Below are 15,012 nucleotides of genomic sequence, written 5' to 3'. Positions count from 1 at the left end.
TCTCTTCTCTCTCAAAATTTTATTCTGTCAATTTTTAGCTAAAATAATTTCATAAGCCACACGATTTCCCTGCAATTTACCTACCTTTAACAAAAATGAGTGAATTCGATAGAGCATCCAGTTCAAAGTCTGCTGTGGACTCTGAACTGCAGGATTTCATTCTGGTTGAACGACAAAAAGCTCAAGTAAATGCACAGGTAAGTTACTAACCTTACTTTCTTGTCGATCCGGAACACTGAGGGCTGTTTTTTCCCATGCCTCCTCTAGATCCATGAATTCAATGACATCTGCTGGGACAAGTGCGTAGACAAGCCAAGCAATAAACTGGACGGAAAGACAGAATCTTGCTTATCGAATTGCGTGGACAGATTCATCGATACATCCCTTCTGATAACAAACCGATTTGCCCAGATCCTCCAGAAGAGCCAAGGAGGACTCTGAAGCACCATTTGATAGACTTTACGATGTAGGTGATTGGACACATTGGAGGAGTCTTTAGTACAGGACACAATTCCGCAAAATTACCTTCCCTGGCGGGCCCCAATGATCCCAGAAAGCCCTGGACTAGTTCCTCTGAAGAATAAAATAAAAATAGATTCTTGAGAATATTCAAATTTCAAGGGGGTAGCCAGTTTGAAAAAATGTGAAGTTTCTTCTCATTTGGTCTCATTCTTGCAATTTTTCTAACTCATTTGAAGTAATTACTAAAAAAAATTCTTAGTGCACTAAAAAAAAATGAGAACTATACAAAATAGGGTAAGTGTACCAAATTCCGGCCAGCTTGCAATTTCGGCCATCTTTTTTGTTCCTCGAATTTACATGAACTTTTAGATTTTACGTTACTCTAGAGATTATACAATGCAAAAAATAACAAAAAAATGTAGCTTCAACAAACGATATAACATGAGAAAGATATTGGAAGAATTCCCGAAGGACACGGAACTATGAGAATGAACGTGGCCGAAATAGAGCACCAAAGCTATGTATGTCTATATTTTTATTTATTTTAAAATGTTCCAAGAATGATTTTAGAGTAAATAAAGACGGTAAACTGTCTACAAGGTTCCCAGCAACACTGTTTCAGAAGAAAGAATAAAAAAAAAATCAATTTGAATTTAAAATATTACATTTCAAAATTCAAACTTGAGACTTTGACGCTTGCATGCAACTATGCCGAAATTTGGCACACTTACCCTAAGTCACCGATTTTTAATTTGCATTGAACTAAGATATGTAAAGCCCGTATAATAATGTTGCTTTACTTTTACAGTTTTAAATTTTAATTATTTATAGCAGTTCATAAAAAGAATCAATTAATTTCGTCAGTTAAATCAGCATTTGTCGTAACTTCATTTTGCGATTTTGGGATTTAGAATCGGCGTAATTTTATTTATAAAACTCACTTGAGAAAAAGAAATATTTATAGGCCCATTAAAAATTATTTTAAACAAAAATTATCGTAAGTGCCCTTAATTAATAAAAATTTATCGAAATTTCGTCGGTTGCCTCAGCAACTGTGCTAACTGCATTTTTGCGATTTTCAGGTTTTTGCATATTCTGATATTACTGAATTTTCTCTATTGGAATTTTTTCTATACAGAGATATTTTTCCGTGAAAATGTTCTAACTGTACTATATTCACAAAAATTTCTCTGCAACTGCGCTATCTACCAATTTTTCTGCAGTTAGCATAAAAATACACTGAAAAAAGGCGCAATTTTTTTTGTCAGCAACTGTTCTATTTGCAGTTTGTCATTTCTATCCATCACGACTCTCCATCAAAACAAGGTAAACGTTTGCGATTTGTGATTGAGTTTTTCGCGATTGTTGTGCAAGTGAAAGCAAATTAATGATTTCGAAATTGTAAGTCTTCGTTTCATTTATTTCTTTGAAAAAATGCTTATTAATTTACTTACTAAATTAGGATTTTGTGAGAAAAAAAAACAGGAAAAATGTTACGCAGGAAGAAAAATCATAAAGCAGCTGATCCACGTCCAAAAGAATGGAAGAAGTATCGATCGGCAGATTCTTCCAACACGGGGTATACGATAACCTGGCTGAATTGTAATAAACATATCCCGATACGATTAATAATAATAATAATCAGGATGAACCAGATTCATCTCCTCATACTCTCATTCATGTAGTCGATAATTCGCAAGAGATGTTCACAAGTGAACAGGGTTCATCTGACCAGCCTGAAGTCAAAAATGAGCCACATATTTCAAACGATAGATCACAAAATTCTCTGAATAGTCACCCTGGAGCAGAAATTTTCACAGCAGATGTTTTATTAACCGAAGGTAAGAATATGACTATGATTTTTTATTATTAAATTTTCAATAAAACAGGTGTTTTTTTTAAATTTCTAATCACATTCTGTTGTTTCTGATCTTTTTCAGTATTTTTATTTTAGAAAATCTTGACATAGCGTGTAAAAAAGAGATCTCGTCCAGAATCATGGGTCCAAAATCGACGCATAAAGTACTGGAAAGCTGGAATGTAATATAATAACAGCTAACGGAGAAGGAAAATAAAATTTTCATACACACAGAAAAATTTTGACTCTAAATTTAAGAATAATCCTGGGAACTTAAATTGGACGTGAATCCGCGAGACGTTTAAGTTTAGAAGCTCTGAGTGAGAGAAATGGGCTAGAATCCCTAGCTCTAAAAGACCGGGAACTTATTTTTAGCATTAGCTGAAAAATGAAAAATGTCTACAGATTTGCAACTAAAACTAAATGATCAAGGATTTAGAATTAGGGCATTGGCATTCAGTGAATGGGATTTGAAATTAAATTTCTGGGTGTTTCTGTTTAAGAATTTTCCATTTTTCTGTGTGTATGAATTTTCAAAAGGAAAAAGAAGATGAGACTGTGCAGAAATTGAAAATGGATGAAAAGCTAAACAAAAAGTCAGAAATAAAATTGATATCTCATAATCAAGTATTCTTTTAATAATCATTTAGAACTTTTAATTGCTTTAATTTATATTTTTTTCAATATGGCCAGAACAATTTTATAAATTCTTGTCACATATCTGGTGCGAATTTCCTTTTTCCATGCTTATTCTCATGTGATCCTTATGTCATGGACACACTTACGACTAAAGTCCAGAGATTACTAAGCGCGTTCATAGCCAAGTCAGTTCCTGACACACTACAAACGAGGCTTAAAGTTTACTGGCACTCACAAAACATAACTTTCGTGGGTTTTATGCACATATTTCTACTAGCCGTACTCACTATGGCGTTGTTATCTCGTAATCTCCGTAATCTGTAATCTTGTTACAATTTTCCATTCATAAAATACATTTTATGAATGGAAAATTGTAACAAGATTACGGAGATTACGAGATAACAACACCATAGTGAGTACGGCTACTGAAATGCACTAGTAATCCTTTGAAAATGACACTACTTTTAAATTTACTTCACAATTCACGTATAACAACAAGAATTATTCGCTAGAATCGCCTAAATTGGCTTAAGTCGCGAGTTAGCTTCCACCTCATAAATAATTGTAATTAACAATAATTATTGGACGTGTACTGAGACATGATGTTACAAATAGTTTCATTTTCAGAGGAGTATTAGTGCATTTCAGTAGAAATATCTGCATAAAAACCCAGGAAAGTTATGTTTTGTGGATACCAGTAAATACTAAGCTTCATTTGTAGTGTGTCAGGAACTGACTTGGCTATGAACTAGCTTAGTCGTATCTGGACTTTAGTCGTAAGTGTGTCTAGGGCATTAGGCTTTGTAGAAGTATCCCCTTTCTTCTTTATATATCAGAGATCGTTTATTTCCCAAATATTTCACTTTCAGATTAACGTAATACTTTTAGGAGGAACCGTTTGTAGACTTTGCAGAGATCCATGAGAGCAAAATAGTGTTGATAAAAAGAAAATACACTCGGAAGATAAATTTTTTAGTAAATTTTAAATGACAATAAAATGTTGCTCTACACGGAGTCAATAGAATAAAAAACAAAGAAAATTCTTTCCTTGTTAGGTTTTGACTGTGATAAACAATTGTGCTATCTGCAAAAATTCCATACATTGCAGATAGACTTTTGAACAACGATGTTAGTTAGCACAATTGCATATTGTGTATTCTTTTAGGAAATGCTTAATTTTTAGTGTGCAAAATCTACTTTTTTCCAATTTCTTTGCATTAATAGACAGATTACTTGTTCTTTCGATATTTGTAATATAAAATAACTCATTCGGGGTTTGATTTTTATTAAAATGTGATTAAAGTAAAAAAAATGGTCTCCTGAAAAGTTGTCAAAATGCAGTTAGCACAGTTGCTGAGGCAACCGACGATATGCAAAACCATTTCACAAAATTGAACATTTCACTTTCCAACGGAAAATCACCATTTGAAATTCAAAATATTTGAACGCGTTCGGGCAGTTTCTTGCACTTTTGCAGAGGGCGCTAGTATAGCAAATTTACCAATTGCTCATGCTCGTGGGAATTCCGTCTGTTCACACGGTCAGTAGTACCTTCACTGTCTTTCATGAAACTCCATATTGAAAAAATGGTTACCCCCCTGTCAAATTTACTGAATTTTATTTTGCAATTCTGAAAAGTAGCTGAAAATACATAATTCCAAGTAATAAAATTGATTACTGGCGAGGTTTTCCTCAGCCGAGAGGGATTAATCTATAATGTAAATTTTTAGGAAGAGCTCTCTCTGCTTTAGCGTCTCTTTACCTCTGACCATTCGGTCTCATCCCTGGGCGGACGATCTTCTCGTTCACGTCGCGGTGGCGGCGGCCGATCGCGTCTATCGTCATTATCTCGCTCCTGGCGAGGTCTTTCGCTGCGCCAATAATTCCCACTACTGCCACCATCCTTGGGCGGCTGACGATCACGATCACGATCACGATCTCCTCCTCCCCTTCCGGCCTGATTGCGACGCATCTCACCACGATCTCCTCGATCATCACGACGCCACTGGGATCTCTCATCTCGGCGATCATCGCGATCCCGCGGGATTTCCCGTCGTGGTGGATACTTATCATCCCGATCACGATCACGATCACGATCCCTATCCCTGCGATCCCTGTCCCCTCCTCCTCCATCTCGACGGGTGAAGGGTCTATCGTCCCTGCGTCTCTCGCCATCGCCATCGCCTCCACGGCGCCAGCGTTCACCATCTCCGGAAGAATCCTTCCCTCCGGAAGGTTTCTGGCGCCACTGATCTCTCCCAGCTCCTGTTCCCTGTGGCCCATCAAATCTATCCCTCGGGCTGCGCCAATCACTCTCAACCGGACGCTCAGGACGTTCCCTCTCACCACGTTCAGGACGCTCTCCACGTTCCGGCCGATCCCTTTCCATTCGCTCACTGCGATCCCCACGATCTCCTCCTCCTCCTCCTCCTCCTCCACGCCACGATACTCCCTCCTGCTGCACACTCTTGGCTATGGCCTCCTTCTCAGCCTGAATCTTACGTTCAACCTCGAGTTCCTTAGCCCTCTGCTTCTCCCACTGCAATCGCCGTTTCTCCTCTTCAGCTGCTGCCTCCTTTGCCTTACGCTCCCTCTCCAGGCGCTCCTCTTCCTCCTTTGCCTTCCTAATCTCCTCCTCACGACGCCTCTTCTCTTCCTCCTTCTCCCTCAGCCAATTCTGCCGCCGTTCCTCCCGCCTCTGCACAATCCTCTGTGCCAGACGTTCCTTCCTCTCCTCCGCCAGGCGCTCATTGAACTCCTTCACCTTCACATCAAACTGCGAATTTCTCTGTTCCCTCAGAGTCTCCATAAATGCCTCCTTGTCCTCAATCATCCGCCTAAGACGTTCCTGCTGTGCCACAGCCATCTTACGCTCAGCAATTGCCTGTTCAATCCTCGTAGCTTCCTGCTTCTCCCAGAATTCCTTATCCTGCACCTGCTTCTCACCCAGATACTTCTTAATCCGCGGAATCTCCTCCAAACGCTTAGCCCTCTCAAAGTAATCCACACGTTTCTCCTGACTCTTCAACTTAGCCTGAATCTCCTTGCGCTCCTTAATGAGCTCTTCAGCCTCCTTGGCTGCTATCTGTTCCGGATCCATCTTCTTAATCTCCTCCTCATCCAACTTCTTCATCACCTTCTGCCCCGTTGCCGTTTGCGACAGCTGCTGCATCTTCTCCTTGAGACTACGCTCCTTTATCTGCTGAATCTCATTGGCATGCCGTTTGCGTTCCCGTTCCTCCTGCTCAGCTTCCATCCTCTTAATTTCCGCAATCTTCTGTTGCCTATTCAGCTCTTCCTGACGTCTCAACTGCTCCTCTTCCCGCTCAATTGTCTGACGCTCAATGATTTCCTTGCGATCCTCAATGATCTTCTGCCGCTTCAGAATACTCTGATGCTCAGCCACTTTGTTCTTGTGATAGTTCTCCACCATCTGACTCCTCAGCTTCTCCAACTCGGACTTTCTCTTATTGGGATTGATTGTTGCAATTGCTCGATGGAGAACAATTGACATGTTCACAAGTTGAGACCTTACCTAAAGATTTTTTTTTTAATTATAACGTGTAATGAGCCTAAATCAGCTTAAAAATAAATGAGATTCTGCATCATGAGCTAACTTGTGTGCTTCCGGACTGGGACCGAAAATATGGGTCTTATGGGCAAGAAAACGAAAATCGAACACAACCTGAAAAAAACTCTACAACTGATTGCAATTGCTAGGCTTCCGAAGACACGTTTCACGCTAAATTTCCCGCTAGGCTCTTCCATGAATGTTTGAAGAATTTTGTAAAGGTTCCGCGTATAGACAATGGTCTAGAGTAGCCATTAGTTCTCATTAATTAGTTCCTCAGATTCAAATAGATTAATTCCCCTTAATCCACTTCTAAGTCAATATTTTCCAAAAATTTTCGACTCATAAGAAATTAAAGATATTAAACCTTATGGCTAAGCCTTAGAACTGAAGGCCGTATAAAGAACATAGAAAAAAAATTGTCCGAAAGTAGCGCGCTTTCCCCTACCTTTGACCTTGCATATTCACAAAAACTTCCTGGTTAATCAAGCTCTGGACAACGTCATTCAGAGTATGTGTTTCTCACATGAATTATACCGTTAGGACAAAAACTCTGTTCTGGGGCCGTATCCTCCAGATGTGAAAGTTTGATTTCGTGGGAAAAGTCAACTCTCCATGTGGAACTCGCCTATTTGGTATCAACGAAATTTTCGATTGGAAATTTTCTCAAACTGGAGAGAATTCTCGAGTGGTATTCCCGGTGAGAATTTGATTAATTTACATAGAAAATATTATTATTATTATTTATTTATGCAGCGGCAAATTGCCATATGCATATAAAAATCAGGTACAATTGAAGACTACAATTCAGTAAGAATTCTAGCTATACCTGTATAGAAAAAGTAACATAAATGTCTAAATAAGAATAACAATTTGTACGTGATAATTAAATTAAAAAAAAAAGAAAATTAAAAGAGAAAAAATTTAAATTAATGAAACACTGCAAAAAGGCTAACGTTGCTTACCAATGCGATTTTAAATTAAATCGTTAAATTCGTAGCTCTTATGAAAAGAGCAACTTTAGCGAGATTGACTATATTGTTTCCGAGCAACTGTTTCAAATCAATGTCGGTGATACCTATGCTATTTCTGAGTTGGGAGTATTCGGGACAGGTGATAAGGATATGTTGTACTGTGAGTGGAACGTTACAGATGGGACAGGTGGGGGGATCAGTTTGGATCATTAAGTAAGAGTGTGTTGCGTACGTATGGCCGGTTCGAAGTCTGGTGATAATACAAGTATTTCAACGGTTCATACATAGAAAATAAGCAAATAAATTAAAATATCGCGTTTTTTTTAAGTTTTGAAATGGTTTTTAAATTATTATCTAATTTAATAAATACAATTTCCGTATACAGTGGTGGCCAAAATAATAAGACTACCTCTGATAAGCCAACTTTTTTAACTCTTGTAATTTTCTTTTCCAATACGTTGAAATAATTTTGATGTAGAAATGTTCAAATGATATCCATACGTCGAACAAGTGTTGTTTTGGAAATTAGAGATCTCTATTTTGACATATAGTACGTGAATAGTGATAATGTATTCGGACAATAAAATAAGACCATTGTAATAAACTCAAATTTATTTCAAGCATCTAAAAAATAATAAAATTTTAGTGTAATGTCAATAATTATTTAGTGTCTTGACAATTAATTGTGCAAGTTTGGATAAAGAAAACTATGAGAAATTGGAGCACATATAGAACTTTCTCATTAGAGGCTCTATTAGATTTTTGAGGCTACGAAAGCATATGGAATGATCGTGAATATCATAGCTGACTACATTAAATTACGAAAATCAATAATCCATAACACAATTTAGTGTTTACATATAAACATAAGACTCGGAATTTTGGCTGCCACCTGTTCGACGGGTCAATAGTATTAAGAAAAAAACAACAATTCAGAATTTTCAAATGGTTCAGTGTCGAAATCAGTCTGGCACGTCATCGTAAGGTATTCTATAGGAAAATTTTGGTTGAAAAGGTCCTCAGATAAGTCCTGACTGAGTTAGAAATAGATTTTGAACAACAGGGTTACTTGGAAGAACGAACATGATAGAATGTCAAAATAGAGATCTTTAATGGCTAAAACAACACTTATTCGACGTATGCATATCATTTGAACATTTCTACATCAAAATTATTTCAACGCATTGGAATAAAAAATTACAAGAGTTAAAAAAGTTGGCTTATTAGAGGTGGTCCTATTATTTTGGCCATCACTGTATTTATTCTAAATTTCAATGAAGTTTTTTTTCTTAACAAACTATTAATTTCGAATTTCGAACTTTTTTCATTATTATCTCTTATTATTTTTCTATTTTTTTGACTTTGATACCAATCATTTTCCAAATAATAATAATAATAATAATTTATTTCTCTTTTATCATCTGCGGCTGCCGCTGACTTCACAACCGACTTACATAAATACATATTTATAATTGAATTGGTACAAATGCAAAGGGTTTTTTTTTAAGTTTTTTACTGTAGTAAAATATTAAAAAGGGAAATTTAGCATGAAATGCCGTTGCAGTAATTTAAGTTTTAAAAAGAGTCGCGATGAATAAATCAAAGCTTATAACAATGTTATTTAACGGTTTTTTTGCGATTAAAAACAGCGCGCGGAAAGTCAAAAAGCGATTTCCACAAGAACATATCGCCTGATTCTCGCCGATATTCGTGGACACGGAGAGCAGGCAGGTAGGAAAAATAGGCAAAAAGGTCACGGAGAGAAACTCGTGTAAAATTTTATCTCACAAAGTGGAGGATACTGCCCCTGGTTAATCAAGCTCGGGATAACATCATTCAGAGTATATGTTTCTTACATGAATTATACCGTTAGGGCGAAAACCCTGTTCCAAGCGTGGCATTTGTCTTTTTGGGCCGAAAACGTACTGAAAATTATACTTGGAATAATCTATGGAAATTTTCAGGCACCTTGTATTTATTTTTCATCTTGAGACATCACCCATCTCCCATGTGTCCATCGCCGTCTTAGCGTCGATAACCAACGTCCACAAAACTATGGAAAAACTCCTTCACGGGTTATATGAGCCATACTAACAAATATGTTAGCAGAAAATTCCCCGAAAATTTTCAAGGAAATCCACTTGTTAAAATGAAGATAACTTTGTGGCAAAATAGCAAAAAAATTCCACGGTTTTTCTCCTAAAGTGAAACTTTAGAATCGATCGCGCCGAACGGTTACGGGGACAATAAAAAAATAAATAAAACCATCCCCATGATTCCCTTTCGAATGTGCAAGCTACAATGAATTTCAGTAACACTAACCTGTTCGCTGGGCATCGATTGCAGAGTAGGTCCATCCTGCCTATCCTCCCGTTGACTCTCACTCAGATCCGTCCCGAAATGCACGCATTTGCGCTTGTGATCAATGCGAATCTGCATATCATTGTGCCGGACACAATCAACAAGGATGCGCTCCAAGTAGAATGCATCGGCAAATTTGGCCAATTCCAGAAATCTCGTAAACTCAATGGACTGATACACCTGCGAAATCTGCCTGATCAACCTCACAACTGTCACATCCTGCAGTGCCTGTGAGTACTGCTTCAGCAGACTGTTCTCATCGGCATTGATCTGATCAATCACAGCCTGAACGTGATTGCAGAGATTCAGGGGATCAAATTCAATTTCCAGCCACTTGTAGAGATCCTGGAGAGACGAAGAAGCCAATCCCAGTACATTGAGTCTCACCATATCCTTCAGCAGACTCGCCCTTGTTGGTGGTTGCTGCAGTGTCAGCAGAACAGCCAATCTCTGAGCCTTTTCCAGTGGACTCTTGTCCGTCTCGATGAATCGATCAAATTCTGGATGAGCCGAGGGCAGAGGAATTGCCAGAATTGCCACCAAGACATGCGATGCCATACGCTGAAGTTCCTCCGGAGTGATATTCTTCTTCATCTCGCGCGTCAGCTGGAAAAGCTTAAGAAGGGCAGCTGCGTGGAAGAGCTGATTGCCCGCTTTCCAGAACACCATCGCGAGTTTCTGGTAGTAGTTGGCCATTGTCTTGGCCAGAGGAGTTTTCTTGCTCATATTCATGAGTCCATGAATGTCCTCAATTGCCTTATAAGCCTCCTGCCACAGTTCCATCTGTATAGCACTATCCAGCTGATGAAGCCTGGAGAAAATTACGTAGACTTAGATTTACCCTGCTTAACCCATTCAGTCAATGTACCAGAAATACTTTAGTTAGAATGTTCATATTTTGGGATAAGTTTCCTACAGGTTAATAGATGATTTTTTGAAAAGAAATAAATTTTATCTATTATGGGGGCGCGGGGATTCGCCCTCAAACACACGTCTTAACTGTGTTATCACACTTGCACATTAAAATTTTAATATGATTCACATTAATTGTCGCTAGTGAGAGTCCAAATGTGTAATTTATGTGTTTAAATCATTTTATATTCAAAATTGGATCTATTTGTTGATAAAAAGGCAGACTTGACCCTCAAAATTTGATATAAATTGATTTATAGCATTAATGCGAAAAATTAATGCGATTTTCTCTTTAATTTTTTAATGTGAAAAATATTTATGCTTTAGGTAAATTTAAACTTATTTTTGCAGGCCAAATCCACTTCTTTATCAATAAATAGTAAAAACCCCAAATATTAAGTGACTCAAAGACACAAATAACATATTTGGACGCTCACAAGCGACAATTAATGTGAATCACATTAAAATTTTAATGTGCAAGTGTGATAACGCCGTTAAGCTAAGTATTCTAAGCTTTCCCTGAGCAAGGAGCTCCAAAAGATCCCCAAAACTGGATAAAAAAGAAATCTTACCTTGTGTCCAGGTTCAATTGCTGCGTTTCCGGCTTAGAGATGCTAACCCCAATTGTCTGAGTAGATGGCTTGCAGATGTCCTCAAGATGCTTCCTGAGCTTCTCGCAGAGCTTCCTAAATTCCATTTTGCGATTGTATTTGAGGCAGAATTGGAAGGCCATTCGAGCAATATCATGATAGAGGGTTTCGCAATGCGTATTCACGCGCAAAAGTTCCAGACACTGACAGTAGGATTCCCAGAGGAATTTAACCCATGGCAGAAGAATTGTTCTGTCACTCCTGTCCTGAGCATCCTCACTGCAAACAGCACTCATGAGGATGCTCTCCGGAGTGGCCAGATTGTCCAAATCATCAATGTCTACCACTGCCTGGGAGGATTGCTGCTGAGCTGCCTCAGTACGCTCCTCAGCCATCTTCAAATATCCCCGAATAACATTCTCCAGGGAACCCACATTGACCAGCTGGAACATATTTCGGTACTGGAACAATCCCTCCTTGGCAATGTGGGACTTCTTGAGCTCCACACAAAGATCCAAGTACTTGAACATTATGGGCTCAATAATAGACTCGGAGCTCGTATACGTGAACTTCTTGTTTCTGAACACTTCCTGGAGCGTGTCCAGAGCCCGAGCCGGTTTGCCAACATCAATGAATTCTGCGGAGTTATTTTATTAGGTTAATTTCTCGAATTTTTGCAAATACTATGAGAATTTCCCCCCTTCTGTTGCTTTCATTAGGACTTTAAAACTGCAAAACTTCTTAACGAATCATTTCAAAATTTTGCGGGGGTGGCAAATGGGGGCGCCCATGGGGCAACTCCCAAAATAGCAATCAAAATAGCAAACAACGTGGCAACAATATTTCATCGGGGCCTCACGAAGGGGAAATTTTCCACCATATTGGAATGCAAAAGTCCGGACTTACCGTTCGCCCTTTTCAGGGCATTTTCCGGTTTTTGTAGGTATCGCGACATGATTTTCCGATAACTACACGATTACTTCAGCATTTAACTGCACAATTGAGCACTTTTTGGGGCAATTACGCCAATATTACTTGCACAATTTCAGCGGAAAAGTCCACGAGAAAAAATGCAGCACGTCAGTGCGAAAAAGTGGGGAGACAATTACTTAACGAAAGACAAATGTGGAGAAATTTCCCAAGGATATTTCGATGTATGACAATTTTTAAATGGAATGGAGTCGTTGAAATTATGAGAAATAACCGAAATAACAGAAATAAATTTCATGAAAAGAAATGAATAATTTTATTATAGAATAATTATAAGAAAATATAAAAAATTCTATAAAAAAAAGAGATAGCAAGGCGTCCCAGTTTCGCAGAATGCTTGAACTAACTTACAAAAAAGAGTTTTCCTCGGTTTTCTCATGATTCTTGGGTGCATTAAATTGATTCTTTCATAAATTACAGTGGGACCTCGATAGAGTCAACTAATTATTTCCAGACCTCTTGACTCTATTGGAGTCCGAAAAAATCAATTAAAATGTGAAATTTTGATATAAAAGGGGTATTATTTTATGTTTTTACTAGATCGTTGATAAATTCAACACGATAGTTGAATATTTTATTAAATTAATCCATAAGTGCTATATCCTTTGGCCGAAAAAAGTCGTATGTTTAGGCAAAAGTTGGAGATTAAGGAATGATTTTGAACCCTTTAACAACGAGACAGTTTTCGCGGACCGAAAATCAGCAATAAAAATTAAACCGATAAACAAAATCAGTAAAAAGTCTTACATATAGCCTTATAAAATCCAGCAGAGTCTGATTCGGTGTATTTTTTACCTCTATGAGCGATAGAGACAAAAATAACCTAAAAATTTAAGTAATTTTTCTGCCAATACCAATGAATGATAATTTTCACTCTAATGAAAAATATTATATTTGAGTATTGTAGTTTCTTTTTCCAAAACGGTTTTGCTTAAAAAAAAATTGGAAGTATAAAAAATAATTAAAATTAATTTTCATTATGAGAATTTAAAAATTCGTCATTTTTTAGCTTAAAAAATTACTATATAACAAATAGCTGGAGACTTGCAAAAAATATCCTAGATTCCTTCAACCTTCTACTTTGCAAAAACCGTATAAACATTAGAAAAAAGTAACTTATTTAGGTAGTCAGGAAAAATTATTTTCTTTATGGGACACCGGTGTTCCAATCGTCCTTAAAGGGTTAAGAATATTTTTATCATTAGTAAATACACTCAGTCCCGGGATTATTCACATTTTCGGGACCGCAAAAATGCGCGAAATGGCATTATGCATTAAGAAAATTTGCATACCCGCAGGCAATTTTTTTTAATGAAATTGCTTAAACATTTTTTGCTTAAAAATTTACTTTTCTGTTGCGTCTGTTGCTTATTTTTATTTTTGATTCAAATTTTCTTTTGAGATACTAATTTTTTAAATTAAAAATGTAAGTTAAAATAAATTTACACGTTTTCTTTAGAAGCGTAATTTTTATGATCATTTGTCATGTACATTTTTCAAGAAGTATGTCTTTAAAAAATTCGAATAAATTTAGAAAAATTTCTTCATTATGTTATACTAAAAAATCTACCATCCTGTACGTTTTTTTTTTGTTGTAATTCGAGTTCATTTTTTTTGCCACAATATTATTTACAAATTAATGATGGCTCAAAAAAAATCTTAAGACAAGAGAGAAAACACAAGAGAACTTTCAATCAATCAAAAAGCTTAAAATGATATAAAGAAAATTATTTTGTTCGAAAATGATTACACTGTTAATATACCTACGAATTTTATCACAAAATTACCATATCCTTACATAAATATTTTTCTTGTGTTCAAAGTGTTACGTTGATACTACCAAGCGAACAGAAGTCTGTTCAATCACTTTTAAGGAATATGGGAAAGCGCGCTACCTTCGGGCGATTTATACTTCGCACAAATCACTTTTTTCAATGTATTATAAATGAATTTGGCCCATTATAATATTAAATTCTAATAACTAGTCCAATGCTTCAAATTTTCAGAAAAAGCTATGGGTGAAATCCATAAAGAACATAGAGAAAAAAATGAATTGTCCGAAGCTTGAATCGTCCGAAAGTAGCGCACTTTCCCCTATATGAAACTCTGGAGATTTTTTGGAGAAAAGCTTTTGGTGCTCGTAAGGGCAATTTTATTGAATTTTTCATCAATTTCCTGGGATTTCCTTTGGAAAAGTTTTCGTAGAAAGCTTTAAACTTACGAAATACGCCGATAAGTTTCATTAAGATTGGGTTTGAATATTTTCCAAAATTTTTAATTCGTATTCTCAGGATTCTCATCAAATTTTATACCTAAAAAACTCTATTTTGAAATGTTTTTGATCAAATTATTGGGGAAACTAGTCTTTTTCAAATCTGAAATAATTTGAAAATTATAAAAAAATCCGTGAGGAAATGAACTATAGTGAAGAATTTTAGACAAATGCTTTGAGAAAACTTCCAACATTGAAAAGGAAAATTAAAGATGTGTTTGATATCAAAATTTAATAAATTCTGCCACAAAGAAGAGAAACAATTCACAGATCCATCAAACAACCAAAAACCCAGATTCCTCAAAATCCAATCAACCAAATCAAAAGTCACTATATGCTCTTCTAAAATATGAATTTATTAAACCCAAAGTCGTCAGCATTTT

At 36.7% G+C, this 15,012-nt stretch overlaps 2 protein-coding genes across 2 annotated transcripts; one reads left to right on the top strand and one right to left on the bottom strand.

The window, feature by feature from the left end:
• Positions 1–1,335, top strand: LOC129798527 (mitochondrial import inner membrane translocase subunit Tim8). Its single transcript, XM_055841730.1, has 2 exons — positions 1–197; positions 268–1,335. Exons 1-2 carry the CDS (start codon positions 96–98, stop codon positions 439–441), a joined length of 276 nt encoding a protein of 91 aa, XP_055697705.1. The 5' UTR covers positions 1–95; the 3' UTR covers positions 442–1,335.
• A 3,225-nt stretch (positions 1,336–4,560) lies between these two features.
• On the bottom strand, positions 4,561–12,482 carry LOC129798495 (eukaryotic translation initiation factor 3 subunit A). The gene is made up of 4 exons (XM_055841670.1): positions 12,274–12,482; positions 11,350–12,004; positions 9,827–10,676; positions 4,561–6,494 (listed from the first exon to the last, which is right to left on the bottom strand). Exons 1-4 carry the CDS (start codon positions 12,320–12,322, stop codon positions 4,707–4,709), a joined length of 3,342 nt encoding a protein of 1,113 aa, XP_055697645.1. The 5' UTR covers positions 12,323–12,482; the 3' UTR covers positions 4,561–4,706.
• Positions 12,483–15,012: the final 2,530 nt, after the last annotated feature.

This window comes from Phlebotomus papatasi, chromosome 1 (assembly GCF_024763615.1).
Source record: "Phlebotomus papatasi isolate M1 chromosome 1, Ppap_2.1, whole genome shotgun sequence".
Taxonomy (NCBI): Eukaryota; Metazoa; Arthropoda; class Insecta; order Diptera; family Psychodidae; genus Phlebotomus; species Phlebotomus papatasi.
This window is presented reverse-complemented; position numbering and strand designations above follow the sequence as displayed.